Here is a 24980-nt window from a genome sequence, read left to right on the forward strand (position 1 = left end):
AGTGTGTGTGTGTGGCCCTTTAACATGCAGTAATGGACAGCTTAAATTTGCTCACTATGGCTTTCAGAGACAAACTGCAATTATGAACCTGCATCAGGTAAACTGCAAGCAATCTCTTTCTCCAAATAAAAGGCACCATTTATTTTTCTGCACACAGGCACTTGTTTGCAAATAAAATACATTGTACATAAAAGTAAAAAATGACAAGATTGTGTACTTTGGTTTTTGTGTAAAGCCAGGCAGCTGCCAATAGTGCTGCTGCTGTGAGCCCAGCAACTACGAATATCAAAATTAAGTTATAGGGGAAAAAAAAAAGCTGCTCCTCTTAGCTGGTGTATGGCCATGGTGCAAGAATGCACCTCTATTGTGACGCGACCCATACCACTTGAATGTGGAAAAATTCGGTAAAGGTAACATGCACATTGCACTTTGTTTGGCTTGTCAGTCCAACAGAACTTCACCCTTAGACTTGACAGTGGCAGTTTCAGTGACATCTGCAAGGGAAGAATGGACAAACAAGAACGGTAAATGAACCAAGACAACTTTTATAGTACAGAAAAAAAAGATGAAAAAGTAATCCTGCATTATGCATAGGTAAAAGCAAAAATTTTATAATCGGTGTATGTTTAGATGACTGAGTGCAGCAACTGTCATATTTACTCGCGTAATTTGTGCACTTTCTTCTTTCAGTTAAGGCTTCAAAAAGCAGGTGCATAAACCATGCGAAAATTTTGTGCACACTTCCTAAAAAACCTCGCTGGCCAAAAAAAGTTGACTCCAAATATAAGATGCAGCCCCTCCTGCCTTGCCCTGCCCCATGTTATGAAGTTCCCCCTGGGGCGGCATGACTGCGTGAGCGCAGTTCGGAGCAATACACGTGCAACGATACAATCGCAAAACCAGCAGTGGAAGGCAAAGGAGCTAACTGGTGATAAAATGGAACCCTTGTGTGCACTCCGGCTGACTAGCGGAAAATTGAACAGCAAACTGTTCAGTAGTTTCGGATTCGGGCACGTACGCAACTGTTCATCCAGAAAAGTGACCACCAGCATGAGCTTGCTGAGTAACCGGCACACAATTCATGCCCTCGCCACTCGCACCTTTCGCAACCGCACAAGGCGACGCCGATCTTCCCAAGCATGCCTTGCGCGCACTCAAATACGTGCTGGTGGTCTCTGGCGCAGCAGAGAGCGCAAAATATGCGAGTAACAAAAATCCAGGTAAAAAGTTGGGGGTGTGCAAATTACACGAGTAAATCTAGTATATAACCCTGAATGAAGTGAGAAATGTTTCTCACTTCATTCAAAGTTATTTACCGTATTTACTCTCGTATTTACACACTTGCATATTTAGTCGTATTTGCACACCAACACCGTGCATGCAGTGTGGGTCTCTCCTTGTCAAGTAACATGCTATGGCCTGTCTGGACTTTTCCTTCAGGTCGACAAGTCCTGACTTGTTAATTATACATATTTGGGTAGGCTGTATACGTTCTTTGTGAATTGTTTTTAGTGAAATTGTGACATTGCATACCGTGTCATTCTTGACTACATATCGCAGAAAAATGTGAGAACAGAAGCATATGGAAGGCATGATTACGGCCCCCAATTTCGCGCGATTCGTTGGAAGATGGCAAATTGAAGTATTTTTCTGAATTTCCTGTTGGCAGCCAAACTAATTTACATTTTTTTTATACAACTGCTGTTACAGACAGCAGGAATGGCAGGACAATGGGAAAATGAGCATTTTACCTCACTTGCACGAATACAGCATGAGGGGGACTTGGAGACCTCAGGAAAATTTTTAAAAATATGTATTACGATTATAATGAAACCTCAAACCTCTCAGGCCAACCATAGCCAAAGGAGGACCCGCTGCAGGTCGGGCTTCCACCAGAAGAAAGGTTGGAATTTGCAAGCATGCCTGGGCATAGTCGAGAATTGCCAGTCCTAGCTGCTGACTGGCATGTGTACCTGAAAACTACTCGAGAACTGAAATCCAGTGACGAAGACCTTGCATCATTTCGCATTAAGAATTTTTCGCGGAATGTTTAACTGAAAGAATGTTGCTTTTTTGATACAAGATCTCCATGATGACTGCAATGGAAGAGTGATGTTTTTGATGAGTGAAGATTCTGATGTTTTGTCTATCTGGGCTGGAATGGAAGAAGTGACCCCCAAAACAATCTTCTATTGCAGTCATTACGAAGATCTTTTATCAAACAAGCAACATTCTTTCAGCGAAGATAACACGAAACATTGATGCCGAGTTACAACAGCCACCTTAAAATTTAGAAGCTGGACCTCTCCAGTATGTGCTCGGAGAATAAACTTGCATGTTTTATTTAATGTGCCTTATGCGTCCCGCAGAATTTTGTAGATTCTTTATTTTGCATTCATGGAATTCGGAGTTTTTCAGTGCAGAAAGTTAGGGGCCTTAGGCATAACATCTGTGCAGTCTCAACAGCTACAACCATTATTGTGTGTCTGTACACACTTTAATGCTTGATTATTTAGCTTGGTCATATATTCTTACGCTGCATTTGAGCATGCTTGCCAATTTCCTGCTTACTAAATCCACTTGTTTCTGTGAGAGCAAGTATGATGAAACGTAAAATGTGCATCTGTTCCCTTACAAAATTATAAATGCATTCGTGAGAGCTGCACCATTTTTTTTTATTTTGCTTTCACTATGCTTGGATGTCTGCTCCTGATGCAGATCATTAATTTTTCGATGAAATGACTGGAATGAGTGCTAATGCGCCTCTATTGGTTCAGCCGCAGAGGGAAACAGCACTGTGAAAACTGCACAGAACTCCCTGACCTGACTGTCTCCTGTGCTCACGGATGACACAGTCACCTTTGTCCGGCTCATGCCTCAGCTCTGTGCTCGTCTGTGCAACGTCTGCAGCTTCCCTCTTGTAGAGTTCGTCCACAATTTCTGTGACCACGGGTAGCACCTGGTCCAGCATGGTCTCGGTCTGGTTCATGACCAGCAGCATTTGCTCCTTCAGGGCCTTGACACTGCTTTGAACCTCCATCAGGTGGTGCAGCAGGGTGTCAATCTGCAAACCAGAAGAGCTCTGCAGCTGTAACGAGGCTTGTTTGAGAAACATGGCATTCCGTTTTGGCTTCCACTTTCAGGTCCAGTTCTAAACATGGTATCTACTGCTTTGCATGCGTGTGCTGTAGTCTCATTATTGAAAAGCATGCTGGTGTGGAGTATTGTGCTGCAAACAAAAAGCCACTAGGTTTTCCTAAACAGTATAACAATAGTTTGTTTTTACAGTGAGCTCCCTTTCAGGCAAACTCTGCTGAACTGAATAATCTGACACACTGAACAGTTTTGGGACTGCTTTTAAGCTTCTTGTAGACCACCATGCATAAAAAAAAATGAGATGAAGAAATAAAGTTGAGCACATTGGACCACGGAAATATTTTCAGTGCCACAATAGTGTATTTAAAATCACTTACATATTCAGACCTTTCCAGACTGGCAAGGTCAATGGTGATTTATAGGTGGCTTTTAAGAGAGATACTACTTAGCACATGCTGCTCTTTCAGCACAGAAAAAGTCTTTTTTTCTTTGACAAAAGTTGTGAGCAGCATCAGGAAAACATTTACGATGCGTGCTCGTGACAACGAATTGCTGCAGAAGAGGCAGAAATGTGCAACACCTGAAAGATTGACTCTCGTCACCATGCAAAACAATTTCCAATATATTTTTTTTCTTTCCGAGTGCTTAATTACTGTCCTTTCGCAAAATCCTACATATTTTTGCTTGCATTGTTAGTTTAGTGATAGTGCTGATATGCTCTTACATTGCTTGATATTGCAGGCACTCCTATCAACTTGAACAGATCCCATGATGTCTGTGTTAAACAGAATTTACTGTACCACAGTTGAGCCCACTTCGAACCTGACTGTCACGCGGATTTTGTTTACTATATCCAATGTTCATAGTAAATGGGACTCTTTGTTTTACAGCTAAAAATGTTAGATCTACCAAAAGTGGCATTTATTTCTTTAAAAACTTCATCATGCCCATCTACTTCTTTAAAGCAGACACAAGCACGGCGTTTTTCAGGCTTTCCAGGGCAGTCATGTTCTCCTCGCCAGAATCCCTGCTGCCAACAATCAGCTTTAGGGATGGGATATAACTAATCTTGATTGAAGCATCCACAGCAGATGGTGGCAGATCGGTCATATCAGATGCCCAGCAGTAGGAGAGTGCTCGTACTTCGCATATAGTGGCTTCGTCAGCACACACAGGCTCAGCGATGTCCTCCGCATGAACATAGTCATCCGAGGAAGCATCTGGCCAGCTATGCATCAGTGACGCGTTGCCACAAACCTACATTCATTTGACCATGTGTGTTCCCGACAACTTCATCTATCATTCCTGGCTCCATGCTGCGACAAAAGTAGCATAGCGCTCATGGCACAGCATATATCAGCTGCACTGCCCACTGTCTGACGCTGCTTGCACGTGGTGGCAGCAAGAAAGATGAAGAAGCAAGAAGCAAGAAGGTGAAGCATACAACGTAACCAGCACAGCCATCAAGGCATTCAAACTTCTCAAATCGTTGCTGTTAGCAAATCCACTACCGTGAGCAGCAGCTTCTCTTTTGATGCTGCCCCTGTCTCACGCCCACTACACTTTTGCTTCCACTTGTGATGCTTTGCATAGTCGCAGAACAAGCAGGCAACGATTGACCTATGTCACTAGTGAGCGCTCAATTGGCGGTTTTGAACGCCGCCTTTTTATTGCTTTTTTGGGTCGACATGTTTTTACCGCAGTGCTATTGATGATTATGGGGGCTGAGAGACACTCTTTTGATCATTCGCGCTTGCTAGAAGCATGAGTTCTTTAACTTTGGGGTTCAAGTTTATGGCGCCTCTTCGTTCGCTATAACCGAGTGGAGAGGCCAATTAAGGTTGTTCGTTGTATCCGAGATGAGTTGCCATTGCCCTAATACATATTTTGATGGCAGCACCGCACCTGTTCATGATAAGCAAGCATTTATTACATCTGCGGCCATTATAAATAAGCTCAACTGTATTTTACAGTGTTTATAGGAATTTGCTGCTGTTCTGCTCAGTATTGTGGGCACTGTGGCCTGCACTAAACACATGAATGACCAGGAAAGTCCTTAGCAACCGACGGCATGCTCACAGTCGCAGTTAAACGTGTTCAATTGTTCAGGAATAAAAAACTGATTAAAGATTTCTTCTGCACTTTACACCAGTGCCTCTCAGCTTGGACAGTGTGTTATAGTTAGAAGTGAAAAAAAAAAACGTCACTCACTTTTGCACTGAGCACAGCCTTGGATGATGGTGCTGAGGAAAGCAAGAATGTCATACAGTGAAAACCAATCAATGGCAATGTGACACTGCATTTCGAACTGCACAACTTTCTCCCCAAATGCTGCTGCTTCCCCTCTACCACCGCCAAGTTCACTTCTGCTCTTTCCTTACTTCACAGCTTCAGCTATATCAATGACCTTTATCACATCACTGGAAGAAAACGACACATTTTTTTGTTTGTTTAACATGAGGAGAGGGCAACAAACTTACATTCATATGATCAAAACACAAGAAAAAAGGCAGCATGGTTATGCATTGATTCTGCAATGCGAGTGTTGCACATAGTATGTAAGGCCTGCCCATATAGCTTCAAGCAATAAAGAGGAAAGGCAAGCATCAGAGTCAAAAACAACAGTTTTGACAACAACACTTGAGGGCCCTTTTACCTGTTTGGCTGCTTTTTTCTACTTCTAAAACTTGCCTCATCACTTACTTATTCTGATGGTGAATTTTAAACGTTCGCTTGTTGACAACAATAAGTTTCTTTAGTGTTTCAGAATGCTTCACTCCTTAACCTGCACACTGCTAAAATGTGTATGCTACTTCCTGTGCTGTAAAGTGCAACATTCTCTGTGCTTGAAACACTTATCTGCTGCTCTAGGGCCACTTTCCAAAATGAGCTTTGAAAGTAAGAGCAGCAAAGTGCCACTGTTTGGGCAAACAAAGACATGATGGCAAGTGTTGTCTGCACATACGTTTCTCTTTGCTGAGGGTTCCATTAGTAGGGGCTGCCGATTGCTGGCCAACCTTCGCTACACCAGCATTGGATTTAGCCTATCAGAAAGAGAAAAATGACATGCTCAATGATGTAAAGTAAAATGGCAAGCTGACAGATTACTCTTGAACAGATGCTTGAGGTTTTGGTACAGTGAGAGACAGATAGCAGTACTAAAGGTTGTGCAAACCTTTGAATTTCACTGTTTCAAGGATTTCAGTGCTGCCCAATGTCCTGGAACAGGATCCTACAAAGATGTTATACTAGGTACCATTGTATGTGTAATGTCCAAAATAGCTTTTACATGCCAAGGAAACCATCTGGCGAGTTTTAATTCTAGCATCTTTTCACACCAGAAATACAAGCTCACGCATATGTATGCCATACATTACAAAACTTACCTGGCCCATGGCTAGAATGATCTTTTACCATACTCTAAATTTGCGATCAAATACGGCAAAGGAGAACTCCATATATTCCTGTCAATGTCACGTAAATAAAGTGGCACAACCACTTTTGCAAAAAACTCTCGTGCATTTACACTTTGTCCATAGCCTGTCGGTGTGTTGGCTATGAAGTTTCGTAACAGAAAACACATCAAAACTGGATGCAACAAGCTTTGCGAACGCCACTTATTTTTTGGACAGTCGGGCAAATGCAACACATGCAATAATGACAGTTTTGAGCAGCCGCAATCCTAGTGTAACGTTCCCTACGCAGCCAAGTCATAGGAAGGTTGGCAAAGAACTGCTCAGCTAGCATCACAGGATTTGCAACAGTACTACAAAATAGCGCCAGTATTGACACCACACAACTGCCATGTCGAGGAATCCAAACATGGCAGATAGCAAACTAAAGAAAACTACTTGGCACATTTAAGGAAGTGAGTTGACAGGTGAAAGGTAAAAACTTGGTCCTCACAAGGGGCACTTTCTGCGCCCTTGGCCTCGATGCTGTGCCAGCAGGGCTCGTCGCAGCCTGACCAACTGCCCTCTGGGAGCTGCTGTACTCCTTTATAAGCTTCACAACGTCCCTGCACATGATGATCTGCAAACAAACATAAATGCAAGAGGACATTTTAGACTTGGCAAGACATGCAGGATCTTGAACCTAAGTAGAAGAGAAGTGCCAAAGCATGCAACCACAGATGAAGAAAGGACAAGACACAAGCGTTTGTGTCCTGTACTTGTCTTGTACTTGCCTGTGGTTGCATGCTTTGGCGCTGCTCCTTTCCTTAGGTTCAAAATGCACCAACTAGCCCAAAAAGAAGTTTTATTGATGCAGGATCTTACGCCATGTTTTCACTACTAGGCTATGTTCAACACAATGACACAAATAAGATATAGGAGAAAGCACATCCTCTGCCCAATTTGTGCCTCCGTGTTGAACATAGCGCAGAAGTGAAATGATGATCAAAAACCAATTAGCCCTACTTGTTGCCTTATTAAAATGTAACCTTTATTTTTGTTAAAAAGATGCGGTGCTCTCCATATGTGGCATTCTACAAACTTCAGTTTTTAGCAATTACACAAAAAAAAGCAAGAAAGTTTAACATTTTGGCTCCATCAGTCAGTAGTATAATACAACCTTCAACCATGAGGTCTTGAGGCTGACATAATTCCTCAACTGAAGGTACGGGTGGCATAACTTTGGCGGTGCGTGTATGTAGCATGGCTTTTTAACCTGCCCTACATCATTATATATAATATAGCCTTTTTTGTGACCAGAATGAGTGTCCAATCTCAACAGCATGTTAAAATCAAATTGTGCACAAGCATGGACGTATTGGTCAGTAATGCGCCACATTTTTTGTATAAACCTGATAACAAAGATTTAACCAGGAGTGAAGAGAAGGGGGAAAGGTCACTGAAAGAATGATGTGATGTCATCAAGGTAAGGTTATTGCAGCAGCTGGAGCTCAAAGAACCATTGAGAATTGTTCACAAGCTGTTTTTGCAGATTCATAATCCGAACTTTAGAGACAGGGCTTGTATTTATTCTTGTTCATGCAACTAACTCTGTTGTGATCCACACACCAATCATACACTGGCACAAGCAAGCAAGAATAGTGGAGGTCTCATACAGAGCATGTTGAAGGACCCTGAAGCATTGCTTGCTAAAGGCTCTTTTAGCTTGGTCCTGAGGTTTTCCCCTCTTCTTTCAGCATTCCCGAATACTGGAAATTGCAAGAGTAGATTTGGTTCTTAGCCAGCTGAACGCCAATGTGGTGCATTTTTTCATCCTTCTCCAGCACTTGTAAAAATGTGCTTTCGTCTCTTACTCTTGCAATAGAATTAGTCAGTGGTGGCAGTTTATTTTCAGCAATGGAACGAATGACACCCTGGCACTAGAAAAGCATAAAGAGCTGTGAGGATGGAAGAAAGAGGGAAAGAGCTGATAAGAACATTTCAGGGCCCCTTTAAACAAACTGTTATTCCTAACACATACGAAAACACCGCTAACACCAACATGGTAGACAAAAGTGGCAGACCTTCTTCTCTGCATAGCCAGATGAGAAGAACTGTGCAGTGCTTAGTGGGGGTTTCCATTGGAAAAGCTCCCGTAGAACCAGGTACATGGCATCAAGGAACTTGGTCCTGTTGTGTTTGTATGGTGGTAGCTTCAGGTCCCGCTTCAGAATTTCATTGGCCAGCTTTGTGTTGTACCACTGGAACAGGTAGTCGTAGATTGGCAGGTAGACCTCTGGGTCACCAGCCATCATCCTGCAACATGAAGGTAAGATTTTTTACACAGCACCTAGACCCCTGCAGAAAGCAAAAGCACAGAGAACAACAATACAACTCAATGCCATCTGCTCATATGGCATCAAACACTTGTATGGTATACTGGCAGGCACTTATTTAGGACAAAAGTACCAACTGAAACACTTGTGTTACTGTCACAAGACACTCACGGTGGTAACTATAGCTCCAGGTTTTTTTAAGAATGTACTTTTAAAACAAAAAACGTTTTGTGCCTCAGCATAAATTTGACTTTGAATTGAGTAGTTTTAGCCTGGGAGCAAACTTGAGCAGGTATATCTGTGATGAGGATCACTGACAATAAAACAAATCAGAAACACAAGAAAAGAAGCAAACATTGTAAATTGAAAAAGAGCAACAGATTTCACTACTTGTTTAGCACATCTAGGTGGAGACTTGCTTTGTCATCATCATCATCAGCCCGACTATGTCCACTGCAGGACAAAGAAAGGCCTCTCCCATACTTCTCCAATTAACCCTGTCCTGTGCCATCTGCTGCCACCTTATCCCTACAACTGAAAGATATCTATAACAGCTCCAGAGCCACCACAGTCCTTTATAAAGCCAGCAATAAAATTTCAACAAGAAAGGGAATCAGGCAGGCGACAGGATCTCACCAATGCTATTCACCACCTGTTTAAAAGAGGTATTCAGAGGCTTGGATTGGGAACCCTGGCAAAGGAGAGGGTTAACTGGAGAGACATGGGAGAGGCTTTGCCCTGCAGTGGGCGTAGTAAGGCTGATGATGATGATGATGACCTTAGTAATTTGCTGATGACATTGCCTTGCAAAGTAATTTAGGGGATGAATTGCAATGCATGATCAATGGCTTAGATAGGCAGAGCAGAACGATGGGTCTAAGAATTAATATCCAGAAAACTGAAGTAATTTTCAAATCAGTTGCTTCGTGCCAATACGAAAGCAATGTCAAACCAACTATTCTGACAGCCTGTTCTATTCAAGTCTGTAAATGGTATCCTCTTTCAGGCACTGAATACTGCCCATGAACAGTGATATATTGGAATTTAAAACAAGCAAGTTTCAAGAAAGCAGAGAATCAGTCACTCATGTGTTCAGAACTTTGTATGTGTAATTAAGATAAAATGCTATGTGGCCTAAATGGCACACAATTGAACACACTGCAAAATTCCTTAACTGTCTATGAACTAGTTGTTGACATTCAAGTATGGTTGCCAAGTTTCACAGCCAGATAATGTGTACTACGTTATGAAGTGGTGATGTGTCATTACACAATCAAATAATGTATATTCTCTCGTAGTACATGGATATGTCAATGCTCTTCATTCTTCCTTGTTTGGTGGACTCAGCTCAACGCTTGCCCTGTTCAGTGGCTTCTCTAGAAGCAATTTATTTAAATTAAGCTGTGCTAAAGAAAACTTCAGCCCCTATTTACATGCATAGCATGAGAACCTATTTTAGTACAGCTGCTACAAAAATTGGAGTTTGCCATATTTTCAAGCATAAATGACAGTTTCTAATAACAGATGTGAAAAAAGATTGGTTCTTAGACTCTGAAATTTTATAGCACTTACTTCCAGCTTCAAATTTAGAAGAGATTTGTGATGAGTGGCCTCATATGCAAAGGAAATAGCGAAATACTGATCTGGGGGCCCTGGCACCTTCAATTTTCCTTGCTTCCTTTATTTAAGTTTTCTTAAATTTTTCATCACTATGCTACAGGGTTGCCATTTGTTTCTTGAATATTTGAATTTTCAGGTCTGAATTGTGCCTGGACGACCACCATCCAGTGACCTACCAGTTTTATCACCATCATCATTTATTATTGCTAAAAGGCCCCTGGTTGGGCATACATAGAAAGTAATGGGGAAGGGGACAATAAAATACGTTAGTGGTCATATTAATACACAAGGGAAAAGCACAGACAAGAAGGCACGGAAATGTTATACAATTCTATGAAACCATGCATAATGTAAAACAATGGCAAACATAAAAAGAACACTTGTACAATTCCTAATCACATCGTTAACACGGTATTCAAATTCAAAACAATGTGTTTTCAAAATACAGTCCCTACAAAACAATAGGACAGGGTTAATTGGAGAGACATGGGAGAGGCCTTTGCCTTGCAGTGGATGTAGTCAGCTGATGATGATGATGATGACAAAACAATATGTAGGCACAGAACAATATGCAATATACAAGTGAGAATATGTAGTAGTTACAAAAGTAAAATGTATGTTCATAAATAGAACCAAATTGAAAGGAGCTGTTGCTGTTTATAAGTTCACTGGAGCAAAGTGGACTGATATCAGCTGCCTAAATTAGAAGTTCTGTTCGCTGAAAACGAGTTTGGGAATCGAGTTCCAGTCTTAAATGACTACGGGCAAGAAAGATTTTTTAAAAGCGCTTGTGGAATCACTTGTACGCTGCACGCTTAAAAAATTGAAAAACCAGCATTATGTTCATACGGGTGGATTAGAAGTAGGGTGCGAAGGTTAGGACAATTGCAATGCAGTTTCTGATATAGACTAATGGACGATTTGAGGGCACCAATGCTAATTTGTGTATTATGTTTTGAGCAAAGAGAGCTCCTTAATTCAATATACCTTCAAGAATTTCAGTTAATTCTGGTGAGGGCTCCATATTGTAGAGAGATATTTGACCTCACATATACCTTGTAGACAAGTTTACACATGGAGGCAGGCTATAGGAAAGAGAACCAAGCTAAGAGAGAAGCTAATTAAATGGTTTAGATGTGTTGGCTGCCAGTTTAGTGATGTGTTCCAACCAGTTCAGCTTATCTGTGATAACCAACACCTAGATATCAGTATGATTCAACTTGCGAAAGGGTCGCAGAGTTTGACGAGTATGGAAACTTAGGCTGGAGCACATCTGGAACACTAGAATGTACTTGCACTTTGGTACATTAAGTTTCATCAGCTAGGTGAAGCACCAGTTTTCTGTTAGATTTTGGTCTCCCTATTGGAGTGACTGATCAGAGGTAGTGATTATACGATGGTAAAGTTCGCATTCGTCAGTGGCGAGGCAAACTGTAGATGAGATACTTGTAAACTCATTAATAAAAACTTCGAAATAAAAGTGGACCGAGCATGCCTTAAATGACTGGTAGTTTTGGAGCGATGGTTACCAGTAACAGTAAATAGAGTGCAGCCTAAGAGGAAGGAGAAAATCCATGACATCATCAAGGGATCAAGGAAAAAGGAGAGTTTAGCCATCAGATATTGATGTGGAACACAGTCAAATCTGTGCCTGCAATGAGGAATCTAAGTTTAGATTAATCTTGGCTGTAAGCTCGTAAAGCTGGTATCACATAAAAATCCACAGCGGATTTCATGTTGTTTGGCCAGAAAGAAAATGTTATCATCAACGTGAAATGCGACTTGTGAGTATATAACATGTTTCAGCATTTTACAGGCAATACATGATAGTGAAATTGGGCAGTAGTTTGATGGGTCAGAACAATTGCCTGCTTTGAAAACCATGACAACTTTTTCCTGCCATTTTGGGATTTAACAACTTGAAATTGATTGGCAATAAGTTATTTATAAAATTTGACTTAAAATTTCTTTAGTGCCTTTTAGAATCTTAGTAATGTTGTCAGCCCTGGAAGAGCTAGAGGGCTTCAAACTGTCAATAAATTTTACTATGCCTTCAGCAGAAATGGAAATCGGAGGCATCTAGGCTGAAATTACAGTTAGGATGGCTGGATACACTGAAGACTACCCAAGTGAAATTGCCCAATGGCCGATGGTTGGTAACTGGCCGGACTCAAGTTGGTAGCCAATGTGATCGGCCTACTTAATTAGCTCGGGCGAGCATCGGACAATGACTGGCAAACTGCTGTGCTGGCCTATGATTGGCAAATGCCAGGCCACCAACCACTTCGGGTAAATTTTGAGACAATTGAAATGAGCGCACAGCCGCTGATAATTCTTACATGTCTTAATCGTACGTGTAACAGCCGGCAGAATGTTTTTCAAATATAAGCAATTATGACTATGACATAGGCATGTCGCACAGTCGTGGTGCCTGAGAAAATCTAGTCTCATTAAGTTTACATAATGTTAAGTATATAAGCTCGTGAAAATTATTCGTTCTGTGGATGTATGCTCAGCATGTCGGAGCTGCATGAATTTTTCTAGTTTGGATAGTGTTGCTATAAATTGATCGGCGTGTCAAATCTGCTTGTCGTTAGGTGCTGGCTTTCATGACAGCGTGATAACTACAATTTATATTTCACCAGTAAATATGTCGGCACTGGTCCAAACAACTAAACCATTGTGATAAGCTGTAGACCTTCATTTTTCATGTCTAAATTACAGAAAATGCAAATTAGGCTTTGGAAATACTTTTCATGTATTTTGTGCAGCTGCCATTCTAGTGTACTCTCTAGTATAAAAGGTAATTTATCATTAGGCCGTCGTAGGACTGCGCATGGCCCGGCGTCGGCGCGCTGATTGGCTCTTGCAAGGCCAATGTCAATCCCGAACCACGACCCGAGCTGGTTTGCAGACTCGGGCCATGAACAGCCTGGTTGGCTGCCGGTGACGAGCCATTGATGGGCCGTGCGAGCTTTTTCCATTGGGTAGCTTGCAGGTAAAAACAGAAGTATGTTTTCATAACATCAGCAAAGAGATCAGAACAGAGAGGAAGTTCAATCCTTAGTGGTTCCGCAATTGTCCGGAAACTTGTATAGTGTTTGGCCATGAAAATAAGCTTATAAGGCTTTTGTTCCTGTAAAAAAGCATTGCTGAAACAGCCCCCACTACCACATTATTTCTGCTGCGTGATGCTACAAACTCGTTTGCAAACCGCATTTTCACACCATTTGAACTGATGTGTTAAAACCTGTTTTGCTGCAAGATGCTGAGATACAATCTGCTGTTGCACCTTCTTGTTAAAAATGAAACAATTACAATACAGCAATCCGTCCTGTTCATACTACATGTGCTTGTCAGTCTGTTGTGTTCATCCGTTTATTAGTTTTCTACAGCTATGCCTACAGGCATGCACATAATAATTTTTACTTATTAATTTTATTCATATATTCATTTTACCCCAAAAGGCTCTTACAGGGAGGGGGAAGATACATTTTTATTAACACGGCATGAATCGCTGTACTTGATAATATTCTATAATTAAGATTAGTGTGGTTCTAAATAATTTTAAGCTTAAATGAATTTTATAAACGTTTTTATTAAATCCAATTTTCACATCTTAGTAAGAACGGAAACTGACATACGAGAAAAATTCACTCAATTTAGTTATTGTTCGGCATATGTCTGGTAATATGATCAGTTCAAGACAGCATAAAAATGCATAATGATCTTCTATAATGCACCCAGCGTGCGTAAATGTCGCACTGCGTGCATGCACAGAACGTTCTGCTGCAGTCATGAGCAATTCAGGTGAGAGCGACCTTTTATCCGTCGATCACGTCACAAAGCAAATATATCTAGGCGTCGAAGCTGCTAATCGCCGGTACAGCGCGTCGGACTTGCAGAACACAGCAGTTTATAATTAGGCTGCGCACGTGAACGCCCGCAGTTGGTCTGCGATAACGAAAAGTGATGCAGAAAAATACAAGAAACGTGCGAAATTTTACAAGTCGATTGGCAGAAAAGAAGGGGTGGAATGTAAGACGCACGGAATAATACAATAATGCTGGTGATTGGTTACACATTCACAGCGTAGAAGTGAGCGGGAGGCTTGTGAAGCAGGCATTCCGGCACGCGACACAATGAGGCCAACGACACGCACTATTTGCTGCATGGTATCCCTCGTTGTGTGCTTCGAAATGATCACTGATACCCGACAGGAAACGATCGTTCGCCGAGAAGTGCTGTCTCAAGGGCCGCTATTAACGCAAACTTTGGCGAAACAACGACTGCGAGCGCCGATTACGACGCCAAGCACATTGCCCTTTGGCGAGAAATTGGCGAGCCTGTAATCTGAAACCAGGGTTGTCGAGAGGTTAATAGCACATCGGGCCTCCTCACCCTTCGAGGTTAACAAGAGACGAAGGTGTTTTCACGCTCCGGATCTCCGAGCTGAGCATCTTCAGGTTGTTCCGTATGTCTCCCGTGGCCATTTTCGGAGCTACGACGGCGAAAATAAACAACGCAGGCAATCAGCGCACAGCAGTGGGCGAACACGGGCTAACCGAAACAAAACGCTGCCGCCCTTTAAAATCCCCGCACCATCGCCCTGTCTGTCCCGCACCACGCAAAACAATGTTATTACAAATAAAATACTTTTAAGTAAAAACGTGTCAATAAATTTAGAACAATTAATTGAATTTATTGGAAATAAAATATAGTCATGACAATTTACAGGTTTGGTGTTATCTTATTTTATTGAATCAACGAAATCCAATCAAATCATAATCAAAGTAATTTAGACGAATAAAAATTAAAAAATCGTCGCTAGTGACAACAAAAATAACTCACATTAAGATGTAACAGTGCAATTTATTTCAATGTGAGCAATATGTATTTTGAACTGGCGTTTCCGCTTCCTCTGAATGGCTGACTGGCTGTCCGGCCGGCGCTCTGTCTGCTGCTGTGACCGGTAATCGTCGGTCACAACTGCCGCCGGTGCTCTGAGCGGCTTATGACATCGGTTAAGAAGAAAGATTAGAAACCTAAATCATGTCGTTTGACTCGGGTGACACCAATACTGGCGTAGACCGAGAAATGCAGCAATTTCTGGCCGTAGAGCAGCAGAAAGCGCAGTTCCAGGCACAGGTATGAGCACGTGCAATCGAGTACTGTTATTTCCTACATTAGGCGTATTTTCGCGATCGGTTCGCTCGTGTATTGGTTACTAATCATATCCATGCTGTCAAGTGTACGTTTTGTGATCTTGGTGCCAGTGGACGACGTCTCGACAAGGTGCGCTCTTGTTCCCGAATGGCAGTGGCTCCCTCGTAAATGAAAATGATGTAAATTTCATCATCCACTCGCTACATTGTTGTAGCTTGGCACCGCCGTTTGGATCGTAGGGAGGTTTATTTACATTGTTATTTCTGGTTTTTCTCTTCGGCTTGCTACGTTTCCATCGCTATGTCCCGCGTGAAGGTCATACAACGAGCTATTTTTTGTTTGTTTATTTGACCACATTTATGGCTATAGTGTGGCGATTTCTGGCACAGTGTTTCTGTGTAATACCAGGATTTGCATGGCAGAGAGCAGTAATTATTAGAAGACGACATGCCCCTCGTCCGCCGGGCCGTCGGGAACAGTGAGACCTGCAGTGAATGAGCAAACTTTAGCAAGATCGTGCTGTCCACATTTCCTGGTGAATTCTTAACATAAAATTAACGGGCTGTTGAAACAGCTTAACCGCTATCTAAGCGCCACGCTGCGTGAATCACATGGCTGCATACAAATGTTTCATCGCGGATTCGACGATTCGTGCATTCTGTTGTGTTTCGTTTTGCTTCTGCTCTAGATGGGACACTATCACCTGGCAGGCTTAACTTTGGTTCTTCGGTACATCGGTACTAACACGACACTGTAATAAGGGGAACCAACCCGCATATCTCGATGTTTAGTACCGTTTGCCAAGAGTATATAGGCCACGACACACGTCATTAGACCTGTCCTTGGGTCATACTGATGAGACTTTTGTAGAAACTGCTGGAATGCATATCTCAGGAGAGTAAGCAGTAATCTTAACTACACGCTTTAGAATTTCGGAGCAACAAGAAGTGGAACCTTGCCAGATGCAGTCAGTCACAGGCGAAGTGGCCTGAATTCTTTTTACAAACGAGGTGCATTTATGGAGGTTACTGGTCCTATAAACATAAGGGTCAGATCTATTTTGTGCAGATTTATTAACAACATCTGAATGAAGTGACAAATATTTGTTGCACTAGTGAATGCTAGCTCGCACCTCTGCAGATGCTGCTTCCTACGTTTTGTGGCCGAGCTATGAATACTGCAGTGAACAGTTTAGTTGATGTACTCATTCTTCAAACAGAACTTATCCCTTCATTAGACATTACCAGTGCCTCACTGCGCTGTGATCATTCCAGTGAAATCAGCAGTATAGATTGTAGGCACTGTGTAATGCGAAATAATTTTTGCCGAGAAATAATTGACACTGAAGTTGCCATAACATTTGCACATCCAGCTTTAATTGCTGTTCATTGTCTAATAAACTCTGTTACAGTGGATGTTTTTCTTCCAGCTGTGGATGCATTTCTAATTAAATGGAGAATTTATGCTAAAGGAACTGTGTGTAAAGGCACTTTTTCTTGCTTCACTGCAGTACAACTATTGGTGCCACTTCGTTGTGCTTGGGGAAAGAAAAACCTTTCGGTTTTTCCTTTTCTTCTTGCCTTGGCAGTCGGTTGTATTATCTTTACATTATATCGTGAGCTGTGGCACATACTATTCACAACACTTATGGCTGCTTCTCTCAAATCTCAGGTTTATATCATGAGTTGTAGACCACTTCTCTTGACTTTCTGCTCAACATGCTATATATTAGGATGGCATATTACACCATCATTACTCTGTTGTTGCATCTGAAAGCAGTGCATGTCTATAGCTTCAAATGATAATCGCTTATTTGGTGGTATGTTATGGCCGTGTAAATTAAAATGAACAAAAAGGAGAGATTTTAAATGCATATTGCTGTGCTTGTGCGTCATGACACAGACAAGGGTCTGCTACGTTTAGTCAAGACGGCCAAAACCTTTACAGGGGCGTATACAGGGTGTTTCATCTAAGATTGTTAGCAATTTTTAAGGATACGCTGTTTGAGTTAGAAGAGTGTTTTTTTCAGCATAGTATTGCCAGTGGTGGTGTGCATCAGAATGTGGCTAAGATGTGTTAACTTTCAGGCTAGTTAATTAACATTAAAGAGTTAACCTTTGAAATATTGCAGTCAGTCCCCTCATTTATTGTGGGGTTTGTAGCTCAGCATAAGTAATATGCATATCAGTTTTAGATTTTTGAAAATGCCATTCTCGTCGCCATGCAGCGCAAGGAATTTTGGGGCCACACACAGACGAAACCAAAATTGTGCCACTGGAGAGAGTGCCAGTCACACCTACAAGTATGCATCACACAGCGGCGTGCCTGTCATGTGCTCGTTGCACTTCGCCTTTCTCTCCCGTCTCTCCCGTCTCAGCGCCTGTCATGTCCACTTCTGTGTCGTCTGTGTCCTTTTTGCGCTATGTTTTCTAAGAACTGTTACCAACTAGCCCAAACCAAGCTACTGTTACATCAAATCTCTCCCATGCCCTGCGAAAAGAGCATGTCGCACCGGCACTGCTGTGTGACGCATGCTTGTAGGTGTGGCTAGTGCTCTCTCCAGCCGTGCGGTTTCGGTTGCGCCTGCGAGATGCCTCGCAATTCCTTGCATTGTAGTGACAACGAGGATGGCGCTTTTGAAAATTTAAATACTGATATGGATGTCACTTACGGTGACCCTCAAACCTCCCATTGAATAAGAATCTTAGCAGTAATAGATAAAAAAGCTTAATATTGAATATTAGTTAACCAGCTAGCTGTATTCTGATACACATCACTGCTGACAGTGCTTTACTGAAGAGAGCGCCCTTTTCAATCAGAAAGCCTATTTTTATAGATTGCTAACAGTATTGGTGAAACACCTTGTACAAAGAACTATCTGTGGGCCACATGTGCATAAGATTTGCCTGTGTGAAAATGATAAGACTAGAGTATTTCTTGAAGGATGTAAATGTGCACTGCAGTCCTCTCCCACAACATCCATACATTGCTGATATTATTGTGCCTGCTCACAGGTCCATCGGCTCAATGAGATCTGCTGGGACAAGTGCATGGACAAGCCTGGCGCCAAGCTGGACGGGCGGACAGAGACCTGTTTATCCAACTGTGTTGAGCGCTTCATTGACACATCACTTTCAATCACCAACCGCTTTGCACAGTTGCTACAGAGGTCAGCTGCTGGCCACACGTAGCCCTGTGTGAAAGTTTAGGGACTTTCAGTGACTCTGCAAGTCTGCCCTTGTTAGCCAACCATCTGAAATATGTGCCTGAGCCCAATTCAACCACAACAAATTTCTCCAGGCCAAATCATGTTCGGCAGCTGCTGATGGTTCTCTGGATAAAAAAAAAAAGAGCTATTAAAAAGATCATCTAAGCACTCATTATAATGGATGTTGCCAGTAGAATCATTGTTAAGGAAAACATGCTCGTTGGTGAAATTTGCTGAATTTGCAATGGCTGTGGGAATCTGGAACCGGCTGTTTCAGCTTGAGTGAAGTTGCAGTCCCAGTATTTGCTCGAGTCTCATTGTTGCCTCGAGACTGAGTAGATTGGCATCAGTAACCATGTGGGAGGTGACAAATGAGTATGAAACGAGGGTTGATGTGTCAGTTTTAATGTTTTTATTAAAAGTGAACAGACACGATGCCGTACACACAAGACATAAGCCAAGGTAAACAAATTAGTGGTTCACAAGACTGCTGTTTTTGCTGTACCTTGCAACAGTTTCATCTTTAACATGCCTAGTTTATTGCAAACTTGCTGGGATCCAGCATATACAGTTTGCTTCAAAAAGTCGTTATGTGGAGGTTCACAGCGTGTGTGTGCAGGACCCTGTTTATTGTCTGCGACTACGACATTAGATGATGGGAATGCCTATTCTGCTCTGAAGTTATGACCACTGTGAAAGCACACAAGTGTAAAGATGCACAACATTCAAGGTGTCAAATGTGAGGAGTGGAATGTGATATAACAGGAAGTTCCTTTAACAAGAACACCTTCTTAACACCTCTGCTGCACATGGAAAGGTACTGTAGAGCAAGGGGAGAACTAGCTGCAGCACGAAAATTCAGCGGGAACTCTATTTTTGTAGTTTTTTCTTGCCCAACCTCATCTTGAAGCCGCTTTTTTTTTTTTTTTGCAGCAAATGTTAGCAACACGTCATTCAGATAGCAGTTCAGGCCATCTTTTTTCTGTGGGGATTTTGCTACACTGCATAGCAGCCTTTAGAAGCTTATGCGAAGCTGAGTTTCCTGCATTGAGATACAAGCCCGTTGTCATGCATGTATTGGCAAAATTAGTGCTGCTTGCACGCTTCATAAATAAGCTATAAGGTGTTCATGGCAGAGCTGCAATTTTGATTCCGTCTACATAGAGCTGCGTGCCCCAAGCTTTTATGCACGAAAGTTGAAGCTTGAAGCAGGGGTGAGCAACTAAGTTTTTGAAGAACTACTACTATTTTTAAGGCACTCTGGGTCAACATCATCATGATAGACTGCTGGAGAGACTGAATTTCTTTATCCACCATTTAAATGAGCGGTGGTGTGCAGTAGTAAAAGAATCATAAGGACAAGTTATACAAGAGAATGTTCGTGTTTTTTTTTACCCTTCTTAAACCAATAAGTAGCTGGTTTTAGCTGTGTACTGCACTCATTTCAAGTATTTAGTGTGTCACTGGTATTCACTTAAACAAGGCTACAATCTAGGCTAGTAAATATATCATGCTTATTAGGTTTGGTTGCTGTATATAGTTGCTAGGAGCAGAAGAAACTGCACAGTGCAGATGTCCAGTTCCTTGTGTCCTTAGTTAAATGCAGTCAAACCTAATATGTGTTTCTTTAAAGCTTTTAAGCCACTGATACAATGAAACCCAAAAAGGAGTGCTCTGAACAGTGCCATTTTTCTGTAACTTGTTTAGTTGCTGCTAATGACAAAGAAAATTGCATGTCAGCCTTGATAACCATTAATGTTGCGGCTACTGGGGCTAGAGGAAAACATTTGACACTTGCTCATCTACTACTTATGGCTACGCAGGTACAGTTCTCAAGGAAAAGATGTTATTGCTGTTATGCATTTTGTGGCATGCCCGCTGCCGTTTTAAGTGTGTTGACCCCCAAGCTTCTCTGTATAAGGACAACAAGTAGTGGCCTTGCATGTTACACCTGAAAGTCGCGGAATAATTTTGCTGTGCAAATGGTGCACTGCTGCATGATGTTCACCTCTCAGGGGTCACTTCTTCAAGAATACTAATCTTTGTTGGTAAAACCTTTTGCACTCTTTGTATACTACAAATATATTGTTATTGCAACAAAAAAAATTGCCTTTTAATGTCAAGAGAAAATTATTGTTTCTGTTGCTGCGCAACAAAATTTTTTGGTGAGTCACATCATGGAGAGGAGGAAAGTTTAACCAGAAATGGCTAAATTGAAGCGTTTTTGGGACATTGCAGTTGTCACAAAATTTTTCTTCATTGTGTGAAGTGACTGACCCATCAATTTTTCTGTCTAGCTAAACAAGTCTGCATGTTCTTATAGAGGCTCAGCTTTAACCCAGAAATGTTTTATTGTAAATTGCTGCTGAACTCTATGGCTACGAGTAAAGTGCTATGATTGGATGTGAAATAATTAAAAACAACACATTGTGTGAGGCTTCCATGGTGTAACACTATTAAACGTAGTCTAACGTTCGACGGAATACCGTCTGGTCAGGATGAAGCATAATAACCATAATAACTTCACCCTGTTATAACACTATTAAAACATTTAAGATCTCATTTTTTAATGGTGCCTTGTTTTAAAGAGAGCTCTATTATACTATTTCATAATTCCAGATTTGCATGTTGTCAGTTTCCTTCATTTGGAGCAAGCTTGCATTTCGGCGCTTTGCAAATGGCCTATAGCCCTTCTAGTTTGGCTGTCATGATACACGTGGAAACAATTTCAAGTTTAGCTTACTTCCCAAATCAATGTCTCTGCCATTTTACAAATTCAGTGAATAAAACGCAGTTAATACAATTGATTAAAAGGTTTAGATGCAGCTATTTAGACGCATGGCTTAATGGTGGCACCTCTTTCAATACAATATGTGTTGTTGCCAAGTCGCATCACAAACTGTAAATTTATTTTGTATGTTTCGTGAGCTGTAGCAGTTTCACCAGCTTCAATAGTGCAGTCACTACTTCAGGTGATTAACAAAGCCCAAGAGCCTCTGCACCCTCTTGTCTCTGTAGCATGTTTATGCATTAGACTGTGCAGTTAACAAAGGTCTCAAGCTGGATGCACTACAGAGCAGTGTGATGTCATTGGCAAACATTGACAAAGCACAGCAGGCAGCTGCTGCTTTGTTAGGCCAGTTATGAGCTCAAAAAAACACTACTTCCTGTTTTTATCTCAAAGAGCTGAAGCAGGAAAGTCAACGCAGCTTTAGTGCCAACAGGACCCTAATTTGTAGCAAATGTGATTTGCAATTCCACTTCTCACATTTTCATGAAAGGCTATGCCTACACTAAGGGGACAAGTGCAGTGTGAAGCATGAATTATGCTTACACGATATGCTGTGCAGCAACATCATTTGTACATTGCTCGTGCTCATACATGTCTGACTTAATCTTCACTCCGCATTCAGGTGCAAAAGGAGAAAGTTGAAAGTTGTGAAAAGACAAAAAGCGCCTGTGTTGCTCTTATTGTTGGCTTAGTGCTGCCAGTCCTGGTATACCGAGGAAAACTAAAAGCACAAAGCCTTTGAGCACTAGCTTTACATCTAGTTGGAGTCGCCAGGAATAGCACCTCAGTGCCTTTCAGTGTAAAAAGAAGGGAGCTGATGTAGTGAAAGCAGCCAGACAAAAATTTTAAGCTGTAATGTTAAATGAGACTTTCTAACTTGGCACTAATGTTAATGGGCACATACGGACATTGTTTATGATATTCACGAACTTTCCGACATGGGAATAAATATACTTTGTTTACTTGCTTCCAAGTTTATGCGCACGATGGCTTCACGAAGGCCGACTGTGCGACATGAGAACCGGGTGACTCTATGCATTATGGTATCTCAACAGCACTTGCCGTGTTGCTATTCAACGATGCTTCCCGTCCGCATTGAAATAGTGTTGCACGTGAAAGCGATGAGTCACTGGTCGCCAGGTGCATCGCTACGTTATTTCGCTTTTGCGCAATTTTTTGTCTGATTGAAGCTGTGGTCTCGATAAAAATAACAGGGTTCTTAGAATCTTGGGGCACTATTCTCTCAATCAAGCTAGACTTATAACATTCTTCAGTGTCCCTTTAAAGGAACACTGAGGAAAAATTGCAGTTGGCCTGTATGGATAGGGTTCTGCGTTCTTATCACAATCGGGCCGCTCTCACTAAAAACGGAGCTAGAAAAGACCAAAGACGAACGACAGGTGTCACCCTCGCCAGTGAATTTCTCAAGTAAAATGCGTGCGGCGACATCGCTTTTTCACACGGATCACAGAGGCTATGCTACACCTTCATTCATTTCAAAATGGTGTCACGAGTTTGAATCGACTGACGGGAAGATTTCTAAATCCAATTTTCTCGCTATGACTGTCACTGTGCTCTGAATGTTTGTCGAACATAAAATATATGGATAACGGGATTTTATCCCATAAACATTCTGTTCATTATAATGGTCACCCCTTTTGCTCACAAGTCCCTCGGGGTTATCACGGAAGTCCACACATGTGTGAAATTTCATAGATGATGGACTCCACTTGACGCTCGTTTAAAAGCCTCTTAGTATGCCGTAGTTGACCAGTTATGGATTCTTCATGTTTCTAATTGCATGTATTGGTGTAGCAGGGCTTAGTAATATAGACTGTATAGCCTGCACAAGTTGCATGTAATCTTAGTCCTACTGCTGCTGCATTTCAGTTTTAAAGCAAGGCTGCATTGCATCGGTGGCTGCCGTCGTCTGCACTTTGCAATTGAGTTTTCTTCGCGGTTTTTCAAAACGCCCATTTGTATGTTTTGTGAAGGACAAAAGCTACTGGTTATGATATGTGTTCATTGGGCACAAAAGCGGTTCGATTCAGAATGAGTATAATGGATATCGTGTTGGTGTTGATGGAACAGACCTGAGAAAAACGATAGGCTAAACCGCGATCTCATGACAATAATGCAACATCCTCAGGATGGCCTAAACTACACTATGAGCGTAGTGAATTGACGCTTTTGGCAAACCGAGTATAATGCCATGAGCATCTCAGCCGATCTGCACTGTCGTTGGTTGGGAACCATGATGTCCACCCTCACTGTTTGGTTATATTCTGAACACTGTTTAGGGTGATGACTGCGCCATTTTGTTTCACAGGCTCAATTTTTTGCGCCGCAGTGTTATTTTGAAAGGATCCGTTTTTGACTGTTTGGGTCACTACATTGTTTAATACAGCTGTTAGGCGTATGAGTTATTTCAGGCAGAAATTTACCGGCTTCATGTTCGTGCCAGAGGTAAGCTCAGTCTTTGAGAAACAAAGTGGCGTATCCCAAACCAACAATGAGAAACTTAACCCTTGGCCACGCGTAGCACCCTCAAGCAAAGCATAGAACAAACTTGGGCATATCTTGCAGCGGCATTTGCGTCCGATTTATGCCGTCATAGAGCAGCAATCTGTGTGACGTCAGCGGCCGCCTGCAAGAGCAGGAGTTGCCATGGCCTAGACCTCGGTAGACAGGTCAGTGTTCTCTCGGGCATGATTTGAATGGAAACGGAGGAAACATATTTGAATTGAGGGAAACAAAGAGCTAAGCTTTGTACCTTTGATTTTTCTGTGCCTCAGTGTTCCAGTGTTCCACAAAAGACCAACTACAGGTTTTTTACAGGCATGCGCAAAACACCGAAATGCCAGGATGTGTCAAACACCTGAAGGATCGTGGAATCACTTTCTGTTTCGAAGATTCACACGGAGCTAGAAATTCAAGAAAAGGAATTGATATTATTACTGTTGCCAAAAATCTGTGTGCAGTTAAACGGTGGAGGACGTGCTGTCAAGCTCCCTATTTTGTCGAATATTATTTGCTGCATTCGCTAAATAACACATAAAACACCATATTTTTTTTACATGAAAGATGCTATACTCACCTGAAACAAAGAAATCGCTGCTAGGCAGATCACACTCTTAGAAAAAGCTGCGAGTTCGGTTTGTACACAATTGCGCACAAGGAGCTTGATAGGGTAAATGTAGCAGAATCGGTGCGCTCAGAGATGGGAAATTTGATACGTAAATAAAACAGGGGACCTGTATTCGTCTGTAATGGAAGTGATGGAACAGTCCGTTTCGCTTTCTGTTCATTGAAGGTACCATGAAACGGTATTTACTAAGGTTAAGAAAAGTGCACGAGTAGATCAGTCTTCC

General features: G+C 41.9%; 2 protein-coding genes across 3 annotated transcripts; one reads left to right on the top strand and one right to left on the bottom strand.

The window, feature by feature from the left end:
• Positions 1-114: 114 nt before the first annotated feature.
• LOC144129083 (uncharacterized) lies at positions 115-15052 on the bottom strand. Of its 2 annotated transcripts, none has more exons than XM_077662977.1 (7): positions 14846-15052; positions 8573-8804; positions 7003-7128; positions 6062-6140; positions 5308-5339; positions 2860-3064; positions 115-494 (listed from the first exon to the last, which is right to left on the bottom strand). In XM_077662977.1, exons 1-7 carry the CDS (start codon positions 14935-14937, stop codon positions 442-444), a joined length of 819 nt encoding a protein of 272 aa, XP_077519103.1. In that variant the 5' UTR covers positions 14938-15052; the 3' UTR covers positions 115-441. The 2 variants fall into 2 exon arrangements, with proteins under 2 accessions (XP_077519103.1, XP_077519102.1); XM_077662976.1 differs by having other exon boundaries at positions 291-494; positions 2824-3064.
• A 312-nt stretch (positions 15053-15364) lies between these two features.
• Positions 15365-22571, top strand: Tim8 (translocase of inner membrane 8). Its single transcript, XM_077662980.1, has 2 exons — positions 15365-15592; positions 18625-22571. The coding sequence occupies exons 1-2, from the start codon at positions 15497-15499 to the stop codon at positions 18799-18801; spliced, it is 273 nt and encodes a 90-aa protein (XP_077519106.1). The 5' UTR covers positions 15365-15496; the 3' UTR covers positions 18802-22571.
• The last annotated feature ends 2409 nt before the right edge of the window (positions 22572-24980 follow it).

Source organism: Amblyomma americanum, chromosome 4 (assembly GCF_052857255.1).
Source record: "Amblyomma americanum isolate KBUSLIRL-KWMA chromosome 4, ASM5285725v1, whole genome shotgun sequence".
NCBI lineage: Eukaryota > Metazoa > Arthropoda > Arachnida > Ixodida > Ixodidae > Amblyomma > Amblyomma americanum.